The sequence below is a fragment of the Eubalaena glacialis genome, chromosome X (assembly GCF_028564815.1).
Source record: "Eubalaena glacialis isolate mEubGla1 chromosome X, mEubGla1.1.hap2.+ XY, whole genome shotgun sequence".
Classification (NCBI taxonomy): domain Eukaryota; kingdom Metazoa; phylum Chordata; class Mammalia; order Artiodactyla; family Balaenidae; genus Eubalaena; species Eubalaena glacialis.
Genome location: NC_083736.1, coordinates 14,495,955 through 14,514,898, shown reverse-complemented (window position 1 = coordinate 14,514,898; position 18,944 = coordinate 14,495,955). Strand labels below are relative to the sequence as shown.

General features: G+C 38.8%; 1 protein-coding gene across 5 annotated transcripts in view; it reads right to left on the bottom strand.

Annotated features, from left to right (window-relative positions):
* Window positions 1-18,944, bottom strand: part of REPS2 (RALBP1 associated Eps domain containing 2) — a 232,560-nt gene that overhangs the window by 41,138 nt on the left and 172,478 nt on the right. For all 5 annotated transcript variants that reach the window (XM_061178368.1, XM_061178371.1, XM_061178370.1 and 2 more), the window contains one exon: window positions 18,860-18,921. In XM_061178368.1, coding sequence (XP_061034351.1) covers window positions 18,860-18,921 — 62 coding nt within the window. The remainder of the gene's footprint in view (window positions 1-18,859; window positions 18,922-18,944) is intronic.

Here is an 18,944-nt window from a genome sequence, read left to right as displayed (position 1 = left end):
CCAACTGCACCTACGATCAACCATGGTGGGAATATTTACAACCAGAGGTTAGCAACAGCTACAAATAGGGGCTTTTTCTTTTTTCAGAGAGAAGATTTACCAGCACACAAGTAAGGGATACCTACAGAACTTGCTGAGCAGAGCAGGGTATTCAGGAGGGAGACGGGAAGAAACAACTCCTTTATCCTGTTTTCCCAGGACAGGCTTCTTTCCCTCTTCCTCACCTTAAAGGCAAGGCCTTAGTTGGTTTCTTCTAATTGTGCTTGAGAAACACAGAGTTGAGAAGGACCACCCACAGCAAGCCTTGGAAGCTGCCAGGTGAATAAATGATATTTGCTCAAGGTTTTACTAGTAAAGTCGGAAAGACAGAGCATCTTGATCAGAAAAAGGTCCTCAAGGCAAAGCCGCAAACTATAGACACAGGCATCGCAATCCTTGTGTTAGGAGATGGTGGGTTAAAAGGCTGATGGGGGGACTGTCTTTCTGTTGATTCTTTTCCTTTTCATTTCCACTATCTACAGAAACAGGTGACATGTGGATTTGGCCTATAGATTGTAGTTTGTTGACCCCTGATGTAGGCAGAAGGCCAGCCGTGAAAGGTCACAGAAGTGGGAAAGAAGGTGGTTCAAACACAAGTAGCTTAGTAAGCCAGTCCGGCACTCATTCTGGGCTCGTGATCATGAAGTTCTGGCTGTCCTGAGTCTGTTCTTCTGTTTGCCAACTAGACTCCACCTCTGCTTCGCTGGGCCTGTACTGATAATTATAATAGCTCATCGTCGGTGAGAGCTGACATGCCAGGCACCATCCTAAGTGCTTTACAGATATTAACTCGCTTAATTATCACAACCCTATGAGAGTAGACACTACAACTATCCTCATTTCACAGATGATGAAACTGAGACACGGAGAGGCTAAGTTAAATGTGTCCAAAGACACACAGCCAGTAAGAGGCAGAGAGAGGATTTGTACCCCGAGCCCATGTTCTTAACGACTCTGTCAGGTTGCCTCCCTGGGCCCACCCTCCGGGCATCCTCCACCATCCTCTCCTAGCGACACCACAGCACAAGGGGGCACCCTCCCATCCCATCCCGCTTCTCCCCTGACACTTAGGGGCGCTTCCTGGTTTCTGTCACTGTGTGTGGGGGGGGGGCTCAGAGAAGAGAAATAAGGGTTCTTTTGTTCAGGAACCTAGAAATCAGCCATAGTTGACTCCCAGGGGAAACACCGGGCTATCTTGTTAGTTATAGGAAACATGGTGTCCAGCTATCGCCTATAATCCTTGACCACAGAGCATGAGAAAATGGGTTTAGATGAGACACATGGAAAATGACACAGTTACATACGTACACCATGAGAGACTACAGGATGGAAGGTGTTAGGCGTAACTGCTTTCAGAGGGTGGGGGAGGAGAAAGGAGCTGTAGGAGAAGGAGCACATCACAACCTTTGTGCTCCCATAGTTGTCAGCAAAGTGTGGGCCTCTCATAAGCACATTTCATTAACACCTGATGAATTGATTAGATGAACTTAAGGCATCTTCCAGAGGAGTGATGCTAGCACAGTAAGCTTTACACAGTAACACTACAAGCGAATGTAATAAGGAGGGGGAAAACTAGGAAAGAAAACAAGTTACCAGTGGTAGGATAAAGCTAATTTATTAAGAGGTTTCAGAACATAAAATGTATTGGTGACAATGTGTCAACTCCGTTGTTAAGAAGAAAGAGGTGGACTTCCCTGGTGGCGCAGTGGTTAAGAATCCGCCTGCCAATGCAGGGGACAAGGGTTCGTGTCCTGGTCCAGGAAGATCCTACATGCCACAGAGTAACTAAGCCCGTGCACCACAACTACTGAGCCTGTGCTCTAGAACCCGCAAGCCACAACTACTGAGCCCACGTGCTGCAACTACTGAAGCCCATGCACGCATGCATAAATAAATAAATATATAAAAGAAGAGAGAGGTTAAGAAAATAACTGTGAGACGTGGTTGCAGAGCAGAGCATGGTAAGCGGAGCCGGCACTCTGAGCCTAGATAGTCAGGGTCAGAATCGCAGCTTTAACTTGCTGTGGGTGACTCTGGGCAAATTTCTAGTTCTCTGTGCCTCAGTTTGCTTATCTGCAAAGTGAGGATAGCAAGAGAACCTACTGCACATGGTTGCTAGGATTAAATAAGTTAATATTTACAAAGGACTTAGAAGAGCATCTGGCACATAAACACTATAATTAAGTACATGATAAATTTATAAAATAAATAATCGCAAAGCCTCAATGGTTTGTATACTTTTAAAATCAATTTTGAAATGCATAAATAATAATTATTTATGATGCAAAACTTCTGCCTTTTTTTCCCTTTTTGAAAACAGAATATGGATTACACTTGGCCTTCTGCTACATCAAATATGGCCCAGTGACCAAACTGTGCAACCTATTTTGGCAAAGCTGAACGTTAAGTCTGCACTGGGGAAGGCACTTAAAAAAATAAACGTTTTAGCTTAATATTAGGAAATATCGATACTTCATATTTAGAAAATGGGCACAGAGACTGAAAATCCTTATTAACTTGTGCTTAGCAGATCTATAGTTAATTTTTATGATGTGCGATGAATGATTTCTCTCTCTCTCTCTCTCTCTCTCTCTCTCAAGGTTTATCATTAAATTTCTAGCACCAGCCCAGAAACCATTCCCAGCTCTCCTGTTCTACAAAAGCTGGTTCTGTCACTTACTAACGATGAGGTCCCAAGTAGTTCACTTCCGCTTTCTGAACTTCAACTTCCTGTTCTGTAAAATGCTATGCAATGACAAAGGAGAGCATGAGCACAAAAGTGTTAAAATTCGAAAGACTGAGACACACTCAGCAGCAAGACAAAGATCTCTGTGGGGCCAAATCACAAAGTGGCAGGCATATGCATAAAATAGATAACTAATAAGCACCTGTTGTATAAAAGCAATAAAATCCAAAACAACAAAAAAAAACCCAAGTGGTAGGCCAGGCTGAGGGTTCAGCAGTAGGTGGAGGCAGCTGAGAGCTCATACCCAGCAGAATAACAGGGATTTAAATGCCCCACTTGAGGCAGGGGTCCCGCACCAAGCTCATTCCCTAAAGCCAGAGGCTAAGGTGACACTTCACTACCTATAAACCTGCAAAGCCAGGAAGAAGCCTGTGAAGGTGCTCGGGGCTGCCTCCTGAGGAAAGGAAGCAGAAGCAGATACAACACTGTAGCCTGGTCCTGGGCTCAGCCACCATCTGGTGACATCTGCATGATCACTAACATCTGTACCAGACAGAAGTGCTGAACCTCAAGGAGAAGAACTGGCCCCAGACTAGAGGCCCATGGGCGCAGGGCAGTGGGGTATGGTTGGCAGAGACACCACTGAACTGCTAGGAAGAGAGGAGCTCGGACAACTGAGAATGAAATTGAAACTCCGATGCCAAATAAGACTGCTAAGCAAATTTCCAAAAAGCATGGAAGGAAAAAAGCCAGCGATAAAAACAGCCTCCCAAAAATAAGATGAATTTACTCCTGACAAAAATGAAGACAGAACAAGTTGAAAATAACTTTAAAATAATTTTGTTTAGAACCACAAAGTTAAAAGTAGGGAAGGCATCCTGAAAAAGAACAGAGAAGTATGAAACAGAAATTGGGAAAAGTGAAACAAGAACAGATTGACATAAAAAAGAATGGACTATAAAACCTGGAATCATAAACAGTTATAAATTTGGAAGTCAAAGATTTCATCCACAGCCAACCCAGAGAGATCATGACATAAAAAGATGAAAGTGCCATTATTAGAAATAAAAGATGTGTTGACAGACATAGAAGCATAGCTAATGAGTTTGAGAAGAAAATAGAAGAAATAAGTAGAGAATCAAAACCTGCAGAGATATGACTAAGGGTGTTCTAAAATTAAAGACATGATTTTCCAGATGGAAAGTGCATACCAATCATCGTCTAGAATAAATAAATTTAAATCTATGCCTAGACACATCACAGTGAAATTGCAACAGAACATCGAAAATAAAGTTTTAAAAGCCACCACAGAGAAAAGATAGTCACTCCAAAGGAACCCAAAATAGATTCACAGAATACTCAGCAGCAACAAAAATAAATGCCAGAAGAGAAGGAGGTAATACATTCAAAATGCTGAGGGAAAATAATCTTCAACCTAGAATTCTATTCATACATGCAGCAAAATTACCACTTAAGAGAAAGGGCAATAAGTTTACCATCCAGAGAACATGGATGAAAAAAAACTACTAGGTGATGTATTTCAGTAAAAGGTTTCTGTGAAGCTCACAATTGCTGGAGTTACCCTAACTATACGATTATGCAATATTATATGCCTCATCACAAGTTCTGAGAGCATGGTCTCTTAAAAGTAGCTTCCAAAGGCCATTTTATTCTGATAGAGCTTTGACTTTTTTTTATTCTAGTTGTCATAACAGAGAGCATTTTTTCCCTTTCTCCCAATCTTTAATTGAAAGAGGAAATCTTTAAAAGAAAAACTGCCTAATTTCCCCACCAAAACAGCTATTTAAATTTCTACCAATTACCGCAGTCCACTTCCAAATGCTCAACAGTAGATATGTGACATTTATGATTGAAACATATAGAGACCTTCAAGGATACCCAAATTCACAAAACTACCTCTCACAAAGAGTCTCCCCAAAATAGAGAATGTACTTATATAAACAATTTATCATAAGATGAGATAGCTAAATTATAGATGAATTACTTAAGTGACCCCTTTAGACCCCTAAGAAGAGTTAGTGGAAATTCACTGAGGAGTTAACTTCAACGTTCAAAGGCCCAATGAGGAGCAAACACTGGCCAGCAACAAAGAAAAAGGAATTTAAACTCTGACCACAGCAAAGGGGTCAATCAGTGTGTTCTATGGACCCTCAAGATCACTCTCAGAGAGTAGAATATCTTACTATCAAAGGTCTACTGAATACTTTCATGTGGTACAATCAGTAAACATTTCTGTATTTGGATCTTTTCTACTATTTTCCCTGTAAACATTCTAATGGATGTCTAATACTCTACTGGGTGGATATACATACAATACTCTTAACCAGAGCCGCCTTCTTGGACATTTGTGTTGTCTGTATTGTTTTAATTTTTATCAATAATACTAAAATAAATGTCATCATAGAACTTTTCCTTTCTTTTGAACAAGCTCTTGGGGAAAATTCTAATGGCATTTGTTGATAGCTGGCAAACTTTGAGTGCTCCTTTTAAAAGGAGGGGATTTATACTTAATCTTTCCTCCTCTATTCCAATGCCAGTATTTCATCACTCTCTCTTCTCCCTGAACTTCTCACTACGGCCATTTCCTTTGCCTTTTGAATTTCTCATTCAGTGCCAGCTGTATGAAAATAGTACTTTTCAAATTCCTTTAATAAATCCTTATAAGAGGACTTGGAGAGCTCTCAAAATTCTATCAACAAAGATTGGTCTAAACCACAACTGTTTCTTCATGCTGCACCAACCTGGAAATATGATTAGCTTTTTGAGTAAACTATGAAACAATTCTACAGCTAGGTACCATAGAGTAAAATGTACTGCCAAAATCAATATATGAAAAAAGGTCTTACACAAAGCAGAATAATCTACTTGAATCTTCAGCCTTGATAAATTCAAAACAATGTTATCTACAGTGAGAGATAAATTTATCAGAACCTAATTTTAATTTAAAATACAGCCTTTTATTTTAACTAGAGGACAACACAAGAGGAGTTGTGTCAGTCAAGCTACAGGTTTGTCAATTTTGTTGATCATCTAAGAAACCCAACTTTTGGTTTCAACGATTTCCCTCTTGTTTTCCGATTCTCTATTTATCTCCACTCTATTCTTTATTATTTCCTTCCTTCTGCTAGCTTTGGGTTTAGCTTGCTCCTCCTCTTTTTTTTTTAATTGAAGTATAGTTGATTTACAATATTATATTAGTTTAAGGTGTACAGCACAGTGATTCGGCATTTTTACAGACTATACTCCATTTAAAGTTATTATAAAATAATGGCTATAATTCCCTGTGCTGTACTCTAACCCTAACCCTTGTTGTTAATCTATTTTATACATAGTAGTTTGTACCTATTAATCCCATATGCCTATCTTGCCCCTCCCCACTGGTATCCACTAGTTTGTTTTCTTTATCTGTGAGTCTATTTCTATTTTACTATATACATTTGTTTACCTTTCAGATTCCACACGTAAGTGATAACACACAGTATTTGTCTTTGCCTGACTTATTTCACTAAGCATAATATTCTCTAAGTCCATCCATATTGCTATAAATGGCAGAATTTCATTCCTTTTTATGGCTGAGTAATATTCCATTTTATATATATACACCACTTCTTTATCCATTCATTGTTGATGGACACTTAGGTTGCTTTCACACCTTGGAAATTATAAATAATGCTGCTATGAACATTGGGTGCATGTATCTTTCCAAATTAGTGTTCTCATTTTTTTTTTGGATGTATACCCAGGAGTGGAATTGCTGGATCATAAGGTAGTTCTATTTTTAGTTTTTTGAGGAACCTCCATGCTGTTTTTCACAGTACCTGCACCAATTTACATGCCCATTGACAATGTACAAGAGCCCCCTTTTCTCCACATCCTAACCAACATTTGTTATTTGTGGTCATTTTGATGACAGACATTCTGACAGGTGTGAAGTGATGTCTCATCATGGTTTTGATTTGCATTTCTCTAATAATTAGCAACACTGACCATCTCTTCATGTGCCTGTTGGCCATCTGCAGGTCTTCTTTGGAAAAATGTCTATTCAAGTCTTCTATCCATTTTTTTAGCCAGGTTGCTTTTTTAAAAATATTGAGTTGTATGAGCTGTTTATTTATCTTGGATATTAGTCTTTTGTTGGTCATATCATTTGTAAATTATTTTCTCCCATTCATTAGGTTGTCTTTTTGTTTTGCAGATGATTTCCTTTGCTGTGCAAAAGCTTTTAACTTTAATTAGGTCCCGTTTGTTTATTTTTGCTTTTATTTCTTTTGTCTTAGTAGACAGATCCAAAAATGTATTGCTTCTACTTTTGTCAAAGTGTTCTAGTTTTACGGTTTCAGGTCTTGCAGTTAGGTCTTTAATCCATTTTAAGTTTATTTTTGTACATGGTGTGAGAAAACGTTCTAATTTCATTCTTTTACTTGTAACTGTCCAGTTCTCCCAACACCACTTATTGAAGAGACTGCCTTTTCTCCATTGTATATTCTTGCCTCCTTTGATGTAAATTAATTGGCCATAAGTGCATGGGTTTATTTCTGGGTTCTCTGTTCTGTTCCACTGATCTATGTGTCTGTTTGTGTGCCAGTACCATGCTGTTCTGCTTACTGTAGCTTTGTAGTATAGTCTAAAGTTAGGGAGAGTGATACCTCCAGCTTTGTTCTTTTTTTCTCAAAATTGCTTTAGCAATTTGAGGTCTTTTGTGGTTCCATATGAATTTTAGGATTCTTTGTTCTACTGTGGAAAATGTCATGGGTATTTTAATAGGAATTGCATTAAATCTGTAGATTGGGGCTTCCCTGGTGGCGCAGTGGACAAGAATCCTCCTGCCAATGCAGGGGACATGGGTTCAAGCCCTGGTCCAGGAAGATCCCACATGCTGCGGAGCAACTAAGCCCGTGTGCCACAACTACCGAGCCTGCGCTCTAGAGCCCACGAGCCACAACTATTGAAGTCTGTGTGCCTAGAGCCCGTACTCTGCAACAAGAGAAGCCACTGCAATGAGAAGCCCGTGCACCACAATGAAGAGTAGCCCCCGCTTGCCCCAACTAGAGAAAGCCCGCGCACAGCAACGAAGACCCAACGCAGCCAAAAATAAATAAATAAAATAAAAATTAAAAAAAAAATCTGTAGATTGCTTTGGGTAGTATAGACATTTTAACAATATTAATTCTAACAATACAAGAATATAGGATATCTTTCCATTTCTTTGTATCATCTTCAATTTCCTTCATCAATGTTTTATAGTTTTCAGAGTATAAGTCTTTCACTTTCTAGGTTAAATTGATTCCTAGGTATTTTGTTCTTTTTGGGGCAACTGCTTTTTGGTTTTGTTTTTTGGTGTGTTTTTTTTTCTTTGCTCTCACTTTCCGATAGTTCATTATTAGCGTATAGAAAACCAACAGATTTCTGTATATTAATCTTGTATCCTGCAACTTTACTGAATTCATTAATTAGTTCTAATAGTTTTGAGGTGGAGACTTTAGGGTTTTCTACGTATAGTATCATGTCATCTTCAAATAGTGAGTTTTACTTCTTCCCTTCTAATTTGAATGCTTTTTATTGATATTTCTTTTTCTTCTCTGATTGTTGCTGTCAGAACTTCCAATACATTGCTAAATAGAAGTGGTGGAGAGTGGGCATCCTTGTCTTGTTCCTTATCTTAGAGGAAATGCTTTCAGCTTTTCACCACTGAGTATGATGTTAGCTGTGGGTTTGCCATAAAGAGCCTTTATTATGTTGAGATATGTTCCCTCTATACCAACTATGATGACAGTTTTTTTTTTTTATCATGAATCGGTATTGAATTCTGTCAAAGGTTTTTTATGCATCTATCGAGATGATTACATGATAGTGATCCTTCCTTTTGTTAAGATGGTGTATATTACATTGATTTGTGAATACTGAACCATCCTTGCATCCCTGGAATAAATCCCAGTTGATCATGGTGTATGATCCTTTTTATGTATTGTTGGATTGAGTTTGCTAATATTTTGTTGAGAATTTTTGCATCTATATTTATCAAAGATGTTGGTCTGTAATTTTCTTTTTTTGTAGTGTCTTTGTCTGGTTTTGGTATCAGGGTAATGGTGGCCTCATAGAATGAATTTGGGAGTGTTGTTCTGTCCTCTTAAATTTTTTGGAATAGTTTGAGGATAGGTAGTAGCTCTTCTTATGTTTGGGAGAATTCTCCTTTGAAGCCATCTGGTCCTGGGCTTTTGTTTGCTGGGAGCTTTTTTTATTACAAATTCAATTTCACTACTAGCGATAGGTCCGTTCAAATTGTCTGTCTCTTCCTGATTCATTTTTGGCAAGTTTTATGTTTCTAGAAATTTGTTCATTTCTTCTAGGTTGTCCAATTTGTTGGCATATAACTGTCTATAGTATTCTCTTATGATTTTTTGTATTTCTGTGGTATTGGTTGTTATTTCTCCTCTTTCATCTCTTATGTTGTTCATTTGGGTCCTCTCTCTTTCCTTCTTGATGAGCCTGGCTAAAGGCTTATCAATTTTGTTTATCTTTTCCAAAAAACAGGTCTTGATTTCATCTTTTCTATTTTCTTTTTTTTGGTCTATTTATTTCCTCTCTGATCATTATTATTTCCTTCCTTCTTCTCATTTTAGGCTTTGTTTGTTATTCTTTTTCTAATTCCTTTAGAACGCTTAGGTTAAGTTGTTTGAGATTCTTCTTGTTTCTTGAGGAAGGCATGTATCCCTATAACATCCCTTCTAGAACTACTTTTGCTGCATCTCACAGATTTTAGAAAGCTGTGTTTCTAGTTTCATTTGTCTCATGGTATTTTCTCATTTCCTCTTTGATTTCCTCATTGTCCCATTGGTTTTTTAGGAGTGTGTTGTTTACTCTCCATGTGTTTGTGCTTTTCCTGTTTTTTTCTGTAATTGATTTCTAGTTTCATACCACTATGGTTGGAAAAAATGCTTGATATAATTTCTATCCTCTTAAATTTGTTGAAACTTCCTTTGTGCCCTAGCTTGTGATCTATCCTGGAGAACATTCCATGTGCACTTGAAAAGAATGTGTATTCTGCTCTTTTCAGATGCAATGTCCTTACTATTAAGTCCAACTGGTCTATTATGTCATTTAAGACCAGTGTTGCCTTAATGATTTTCCATCTGATCTGTCCATTGATATATGTGGGGTGTTAAGGTCTCATACTATTATTGTATTATTGTCAGTTTCTCTCTTTATGTCTGTTAATATTTCCTTTATATATTTAGGTGCTCCTGTATTGGGTACATATATATTAACAAGTATAATATCCTCCTCTTGTAAATTGATCCATTTGTCATATAAAAGGCCCTTCTTTGTCTTTTTTTATAGCCTTTCTTTTAAAGTCTATTTTGTCTGATATGAGTGTTGCTACCCCTGCTTTCTTGTCATTTTCATTTGCATGAAATATCTTTTTCCATCCCCTCCTTTTCAGTCTGTGTGTGTCTTTAGCTCTACAGTGCGTATCTTGTAGACAGCATGTACATGGGTCTTGTTTCTATATCCAATCAGGTACACTATGTCTTTTGATTGGAGCATTTAGTCCATTCACGTTTAAGGTAATTATTCATATGTATATTCTTATTGTTATTTTGTTAATTGTTTGGTGCTTTTTTAGGTCTTTTTTGCTCCTTTCTTCTTCTTTTGTTCTCTTGTGATTTGATGACTATATTTAGTGTTATATTTGGATTCCTTTTTCTTTTATGTGTGTACATCTATTATAGATTTTTGGTTTGTGGTTACCATGAAGTTTTTATATAGCAATATATAAAATATGCTATAAATATCATATAATATATATGATTGTTTTAAGTTGCCCATCTCTTAATTTCAAATGCATTTTAACAACTCTGCATTTGTACATCTAGTTGTTTTGTGTATCCCTTAAGGCCACTTGGTTTTTTAAGAGTATGTCATCTAATTTCCACATATTACTGAATCTTCCAGTTTTACTTCTGTTACTGATTTCTAGTTTCATTCCACTGTGGTCAGAGAAGATACTTTGTATGATTTCAGTCTTTTTAAATGTACTGAGACTTGTTTTGTGGCCTAACATATTTTCTATCCTGGAGAATGTTCCATGTGCACTTGAGAAAAAATGTGTAGGCTGCTGTTGTTGAGTAGAGTGTTCTATAGATGTCTATTAGGTATCTATTTCCTTATTGGTCTTCTGTCTAGTTGTCAATCCATTAATGAAAGTGATATATTAAAGCCTCTATTATTGTAGAACTGGCTATTATTCCCTTCAGTTCTGTTGGTTTTGCTTCATATACTTTGGGGCTCTGTTGTTAGGTGTGTATATGTTAATAATTTTTTATCACATTAATGGATTGACCCATTTATCAACACATAATGTCATTCTAAGTCTCCTGTAACAATTTTTGTCTTTAAGTTTATTTTGGTCTGATATTAGTATAGCCACCCCAGCTCTCTTTCGGTTACTATTTGCATGTAATATCTTTTTCCATCCTTCCACTTTCAATCTATTTGTATCACTGGATCTAAAGTGAAGTCTATTGTAGACAGCACATATTTGGATAGTTTTTAATGCATTCTGTCTGTCTCTGCCTTTTTTTTAATATATATATTTTCTTTTAATGTATTTTTATTGAATTTGCTACAATATTGCTTCTGTTTTTTATGTTTTGGTTTTGGGCCATGAGGCATATGGGATCTTAGCTCCCTGACCAGGGATCGAACCCACACCCCCTGCAGTGGAATGTGAAGTCTTAACCACTGGACTGCCAGGGAAGTCCCTGTCTCTGCCTTTTAATTGGAGATTTTAATCCATATAATTTAAAGTAATTACTAATAAGGAAAGATTTACTTTTGCCATTTGCTGTTTGTTTTCCAGGTCTTATACCTGTTTTCTTCTCAATTCCTCCATCACTAACTTCTTTTGTGATTAACTGATTTTTTTTTTAGTGTAACATTTTTATTACCTTCTCATTTTTTCCATATTTTTTTAAGTTTTTTCCTTAGTAGTTACCCTAGGAATTACAGTTAATATCTTAACTTTATAACAAGTTTGAATTAATACCAACTTCATATCAATAGTATACAAACCTCTGCTCCTACACAGCCCTGCTGCCTCCTTATATTACTATTGTCACAAATTACATCTCTATGCATGTGTGCCCATTAACACAGATTTTAAATTACTGTTTTAAGCATTTCCCTTTTAAATCATATAGGAAAAAAAAGGAGTTACAAACTAACAATGCAACACTACTGGCTTTTATACTTACCTATGTAGTTACCTTTACCTTTCTTCATTTCTTTTTAGAGCCTCAAGGCACTGTCTAATATCCTTTCATTTCAGCCTGGAGGACATCCTTTAGCATTTCTTATAGGCCAAGTCTACTAATGACAAATTCCTTGAGGTTTTGCTTATCTGGGAATGTTTCAGTCTCCAGTGACACTGTCTGTGGGAGTGTAAAGTGCCTCCCCAGGCCATCTGCTGCCATCAGTCACAGTTGAGAGACTAGATTCCCCCTTTGGTCTCTGCTGAAGCCATGTTTGCTGACTAGGAAAGCAACACTCTGGGCTGTCTACTGCTACCACATGAGGAGCAAAATACCAGCCTCTCCAGTAGGTCTCCGCTCACATCAGAGGGGGGAGCATCCATGGTGTTTGGGTGGGGTACAGCAAGTATTGTTAAAAAGGTTTATATCCAGCTTAGCTACCTCCTTCCCAGTGCTTTGGCTGGGGAGTATATTTTTTTGTTTGCATCTGTCAGTGGTTCTGGGTTGCAGGCTTCTCCAGTGCCCAGTCCAGGATATATGAAAGATTTGTTAAAACTCAGGGGACTCACTACCATGCTATTCCTCAAGTCCTGAGGCCCTAGTCAGCCCTTTCCTCTTTACATCTTTTGAAATCCTCTTTCTGCCATATTATGCCTAGGGATTTTAGTTGTACTTAGCAGTGGGAGAGCAGGGAGAAATTAGTCTAAGCCATCTTGTCCTCAATTTTGTTTTGTGATGTTTCATCTATATTTGCAACAAAATTTTTCTTGGACAGAGGAATACAACACATAATCAGAAACCTTAAGCACTAAAAGGATCTATCTAGTCTAATCTTCTCATTTTCTAGAAGAGATAGTAGGTCTGTCAGATGAATTTGCTTACTTCCCACAAAGCCATAGAGCTTCATAATAGTAATGCTAAGAATAAGACCACAGACAGACACATTTGTATAATGCTGTACAGCTTTCATTACGTTCTTTCATCATCACAGATGAAGATAAATCCTGGACCTAGATCTTCTTTCCTTAATCACTGAAACACTCACTAACATACTGTGATTTTCAGCTAATCTTCAGCATGCACTGTAGGACAGAAGAGAGTAACACTTTGGAAGAAAATGAAGATGGCATCTTAGGTGATACATGTTTGTAAATTCTCTTCAAAATAATTACTGAGTTTCTAATACATAAATACATAGAAGACTACCTCTTGACATATACTAAATTCATATTTTGATGAGTGAAAATCAGGATGCTGTATATACCTTGGAAAGCTTACAAATATGCTTCATCTGTATAACCAATATATTAAGGTGATTTAGTAACTAATGTACATTACATGAGCTCATGTGAATACATTATAGCAAAAGATCTCATGATATGTGATATATGCCCACTGGGTTTTAATTTGATAAAGAAAAAAGCCATAAAGTTTTAGAAGCAGTAACATTTCTATATTGTTTACATTTCAAGAATGTTTCTTGCTGTTTTCTTATAGATATTAGAAAATTGCCAGTGAGATAATACTTCATTTTACTCTCCTAAAAATGGATTTAGTATGCATTTAAAATGGATTCAGTATGCATGCTATACTTTAATCAAATTTACATTTTAAAAACATATTACATAACCTTACATAATCACTAGTAATGCCAAAAAAAGAGAGAGCTCTAAAACCCTTAATTTCTCCCAGGAGAATTTACTATTTTGTATCATCAACTATATTAACTTAAGGAAAGCAGTCTTGAAATGAAAAGATATTCATTTACAAGGACAATGTATTTTTTTTTAAAAAGCATGGAATATCAAATATTTCAGAACTTCAGGGCCTACAAACTGCCATTTGAGTTTAAGTGAGCCTCAGTCTTCCCTTCCAAATTAAATGAAGAGAGTATTTTATATCAAGTTGTATCTAAGAAATCTGGCTTTGAAGTACAGCAGCATGCCCAGCATATTCCTACTGGATTCAGTATTGCCTTAGAGACCTGATCCTAGCCAGATGGCAAAGTCAGATGACAGATTAGTTGAATGGACTATGGATTCCTTTCAAGGCCATCTGTATTCATGGCCAGTCCTTCACAACAGTACACACAGGACTGGAGGCACACAGCGACTAGTCATTCCAGCAAGACCTTCCCATCATGCCCCCTGACCCTGCTGAAATCAGTTATCACCAGAAGCCCGGGACCCCCAGGCCATTCATTGTGATCGGGGTCCCTGTCCCCACAGGGTCTGGATATATCCCCTAACCGGACACCGTGTCTCCCACCCTCCTCAGCTTGAGAAAGCCTCCCACCGTGCCCTTTAAGAACTCGGGGTGGAGCATCAACAGGTCCCCTATATTCTCAACTTCTTCTTTGAACATTCCTTCCTCTCACCTTAATCCAGTGCTTCTCAATCCTGACTGCACTTCAGAATCACCTGGGGAGCTTCTACAAACTCCCATCGCCCAGGCCTCAGTAGGTTGCAAGCTCCCCCAAACGATGCTGGTGTCTGCAAGGGTGAGCGCTGCTGGGCTGAGTGACACCCTGTGCTGTCCCCTCAGCAGCTGCTCCCCAGACAGAACTCTCTCATCAGGGGGCCTTTCCTCTCCCACAGCTCTGGCACCACCGGGACTCAAGTGAGCAGGCTGGCTGCTCCTCACTGCCGCCTCCAAACATGAAATCTCTCTCCTCTAAAATCTCCTAGCTTTCCAAATTGCGGGCAGTTCCTCCGACACACAGGGACCTCTTGTACACCTGTTTCTTTGCATTTGCTTTTTCTCTTCAGTAATGTTCTGAACCCCTCAGCCATTAAAAAGAAAAGTTCTCTTGTTTCTGTAAAACTCATTTCACTGGTAACCTCAGCCCTTGCACGAAGCCCTCTTGGTCTCTGAGCTTAGAAGTATTGCTAAAATGCTTCCTCCATAGCGCTTTCATCCCCCAGTGCTATTGTAGCGCTCACTGCATTGCTCGCAAAGAGCACTTGCCGTTATAAAGTGAGAAATTAGTGGTATAAGTAGGAAAATTCGGAGCACATGAGTCTACAGGGAGCCGCAATTCATCAGATGTGGTGCTAATACAAAACTGAAAAGATTATCCTTTGGACCAAAAAAAAAAAACCTTCTCTTTATTAAAGATAATTACACTGACGCTGTGGCTCTATCACAATTGCTATAAGAAATCTGGCCCGAGATCAACACTATTAAAGGGATTTGGCTATTGAAGTACCACACAGGCCCCGAGCAGAAAACAGGACAAGCACCAACCCTGTGAATGGCATTTTACTCAGTTCATATGCACACAAACAATGAGCTAATAAGTTTAACTAACTCTCATTTTAACACTGCTCCATATGAAACAGTTACCTCTAATTGCTTTGTAATCATTTACACTATGAATCAGTCTTTTTTTTTTAAAAAAAAGTGTCACCTCTGGCCTCTAGCCTGAGCCAAAATACTACACCCTGCTCTCTGGCCTGTCCACAGGAAAACGTGGGACCAAAACATTTGATTCTTTATATACTCACTTGGTCCTTCTTGATCTTACCTATATAGCATGAAAAATAAGATCAGTTTCTTTGAATTTATTCCTTTTCCTAACTCCAGGGCCCCATTTGTATAACTTAATCCAGATGTTCATATCATGGTGGTGTCTGGTCTAAGTAAGGGCCAGTGAGGCTGCATTTTATGCTGAAAACCTAAACCTCATCTCTCACCTGATAAAAGTAGAGACAGACTTCTGGTGTACGTATGTATGTATGTATGTATCTATCTATCTATCTATATATATATATAAACATATATATATATATATCTTTGTGCACGTATCTGCAAATGTACAAACTCTCTTACATACTTAAAAACTGATAGTGCATTACTGATTGGCCACATAGTTTTTTAAATAGTGTTCCTCTTGGGGGAATAAAATGTTTTCTTTATTATAATCTAGTCTTGCCCGTTTATCAATTTATATAATATGAAAATGTTAAATCCAAAAACTTTTTATCTTAATCTCTTCTCAAAGCTACTAATAAATACAATGATTTTAATTATACCAGGCTTCCTGGTTTCTCCCCTAAGTACTACAGTTTAAGCCCTACAAAAGAAGTCTCTGTAGTTAAGTATATATATATATTTTTCCAAAGTCACCTTGATTGTCCATATATACCAAGGAACAGTCAAAAAAATTTTAACATAGCAAAAGAATAACTCAGAGTATTTAAGTCCTCTATAATAAAATTTGTTGCTTTTCTGTTCCTTCTTCCTCTCTCATGAGGAAGCAACAAAGAAATCACAACAAACCGAAAACACAACAATTTGAAATCCCAAGCTAATGTGTGGTAAACTTTCTTTTTCATTTTCATCTCTTCTAGGGAAACCTATTGGCATAAGATATAAAAATTTAACTGTAATCACATAATATACAGATGAGGTGACAGATTAAAGATATTTGGAAATGTTCTTACCAATACCTTAAGGCTGGTGTATAATCATGTGTCCTAACTGCTACGCCCTCAGGATATTAACAGTATTTTATAAATAAAGGGATGAATGGTCACAAGCTAGAAAACTGCCAGCTTTAACAAAATTGACCAGGTTGCTTTACTGTAGGACTTCAAAGCCCTTAATGAGCTGGCGTGCACTGCTAATCTCCCAGAGCAGGTACAGAGGCAGCAAATCTGTCTTACCACACAGCCCTATTAATATCTCCCAGGAGAATGCTTCATCACAGGTAGTTTGGGAAAGACTGAAACATATAGGTGCCCCATACAGGTGGTTAGGTGACTTTCTCCTGGGGCCAACAGTAGGAATTTGACATGGCACAAAGACTAAACACCACCGTGTGTGGATCAGCCAGGACTTCCTCTGTTGACCGTGTGTGTCCCACGTACAGTGGGCGAGGGGGAGAGTGTAGGGGAGCGAAGGGGTGGAGGGCTCTTCTGCCTGCTTTTCGTACACACCTGTTTCTATAGTCTGAAAACTCCATAGTTAGGCAGCTGAGCTGGAGGCTTGGGCTGAGCGCTAGGCTCACTGTTTACACTGTGATGGGAAATCTGATAGACAAACAAGCAGTCTCTTTCGTTAACAATGACTTCAGAATTCCCAGGCCCCCATCAGCTCCTCAGTCACCAAGCCCCAGAGCAGGCAGGAAGCCCACCTAGAGCAGCTCAGATGAGGACTGCTGATAGCGGCAGCACGGTTCACAACCAGGAACTAACTACTGTCACTTGTGCAGCAGGAGAAACATAAGGAGGTTGGTCACAAAAGCCCTTTCAGACAAGTCTTCCAAGCATTCATCCAGGTGGCTCCCAAGTCCTGGTCTGAAACCAGCAGCTCGTAGATAAGCACCTCCGGAATGCCCACTAATGTTGTGACAGGCTTGCTGTTGGTGTAAATCAGGAGCATCAGCTCATCTAGGTCTTCCTGGGGGACGTGGTGAAAGCCTCAATTGCCAGTGCAATGGAGCCCTGTCTTCCTGTACACACGGATACTTTGACTCCAACAATGGGAAGGCGGAGGAACCTTCAGGAGATGGACCTTGGCTTCACTGTTTACTAGCTATGTCACCTTGGGTAACTTGCTTAACCCCTGTATGCTTCAACTTCCTCATCTGTTTTTTTGGGGGTTTTTTTAAGGTTAATATTTATACCTACTTCATAGGGTTTTTGTGAAGATTAAATAATGCATTGAAAGCACTTAGCACAAATGCGTGCTCTATTATAGATGCTCAGTAAACACAGCTAATAATTTAAATGAGTAGAAATCACAGCCAAGGAAGGGCAAGGATGGAACTAAAGCTTGGCAGTAGTAAATAGCAGGGACTCAATAAACACTTGTTGACTGGTTAATTAATCTCTCATAAAGCTAACGCTGGAATATTGAAAAACGGTTCTCACTTATTTATATGTGGGTCAGGAGGAAGAGGGCTTTTAATTACCCTTCAAACTGAAGGAGGAAGCCCATGTCTCATGGTATTTGCATCTCGAGGTTGAGGGGACACTAAAGACCATCTAATCCTCTAAAAGAAGGACAAGCCAACGTTTAAAGTGGTTTCAGTGACTCAGCGAGTCCTGAGATGCACCATATGGAAAAGTATGCTCTGAACTACCCAGAGCAATGAGGTAGAAACTGGGTCTGTTTATAGAGAAATTTCTCAACATTTCCTGCCCAAAGTCAGAGAGGGTCTTTAAAGATAGTTTCTTCAGCAGCAATTAATGAAAGGAAGGATCTGTAGCACTCTTTACCACACTCCACGGATTTGCTGTTTGCTTCTCATTTTCAACTCTACAAAGAGCGTTCATGTATAAGGCCATAGTAGCACATGTCAGTAAGGCGGAATTCATTCACAGGTGAAACAGATTCGGGTGATACAGTCTCCCAACGCTGCTGATTCAGCTTTTTGTCCCAAAGGAAAATACCATCCTAAAAAAAGCACTGTGGGCGCACTAACTCCATGCTGATGACCATTTATTTTTAGTTTATGCAGAATTAACACAGCTCCTAAAACACTGAGGAAAATACAGGCACTCAGACTGCACATACTGCACAGAAAAGCCACGTTCCCCAGCGCCAATCGGAGAGGCACCCCTTCTGCTCCTCTCTCTGTAATGAAAACCACATGCAACCCTCTACAGCCAAGACTGAACTGTTTCACACATTTGCTTGGTTGCTTATTGAGGAAACTGTCCCTTTTCCACATGAGGCTGGGGGCTGGCTGGATAGGAAGAAACTCAACCCCGCTCTGCTCTCCCAGTCCAGTCCAGACATCATCTTGGGAACCTGACCTGCCAGTTCTGTGGTGATCAACCCTCGCAAAGGAACCACAGTGGGAAGACAACTGCCTACTGACAGACAGTTCACAGAAATCAACGTCGTCTCCTACCTGCGATGGACAAGGTCTCGGAGGAAGCGCAGGTGGTGGAGGTAACAATCCTGACTTAGAAGCTGAAAAGAAAAACACACACTGT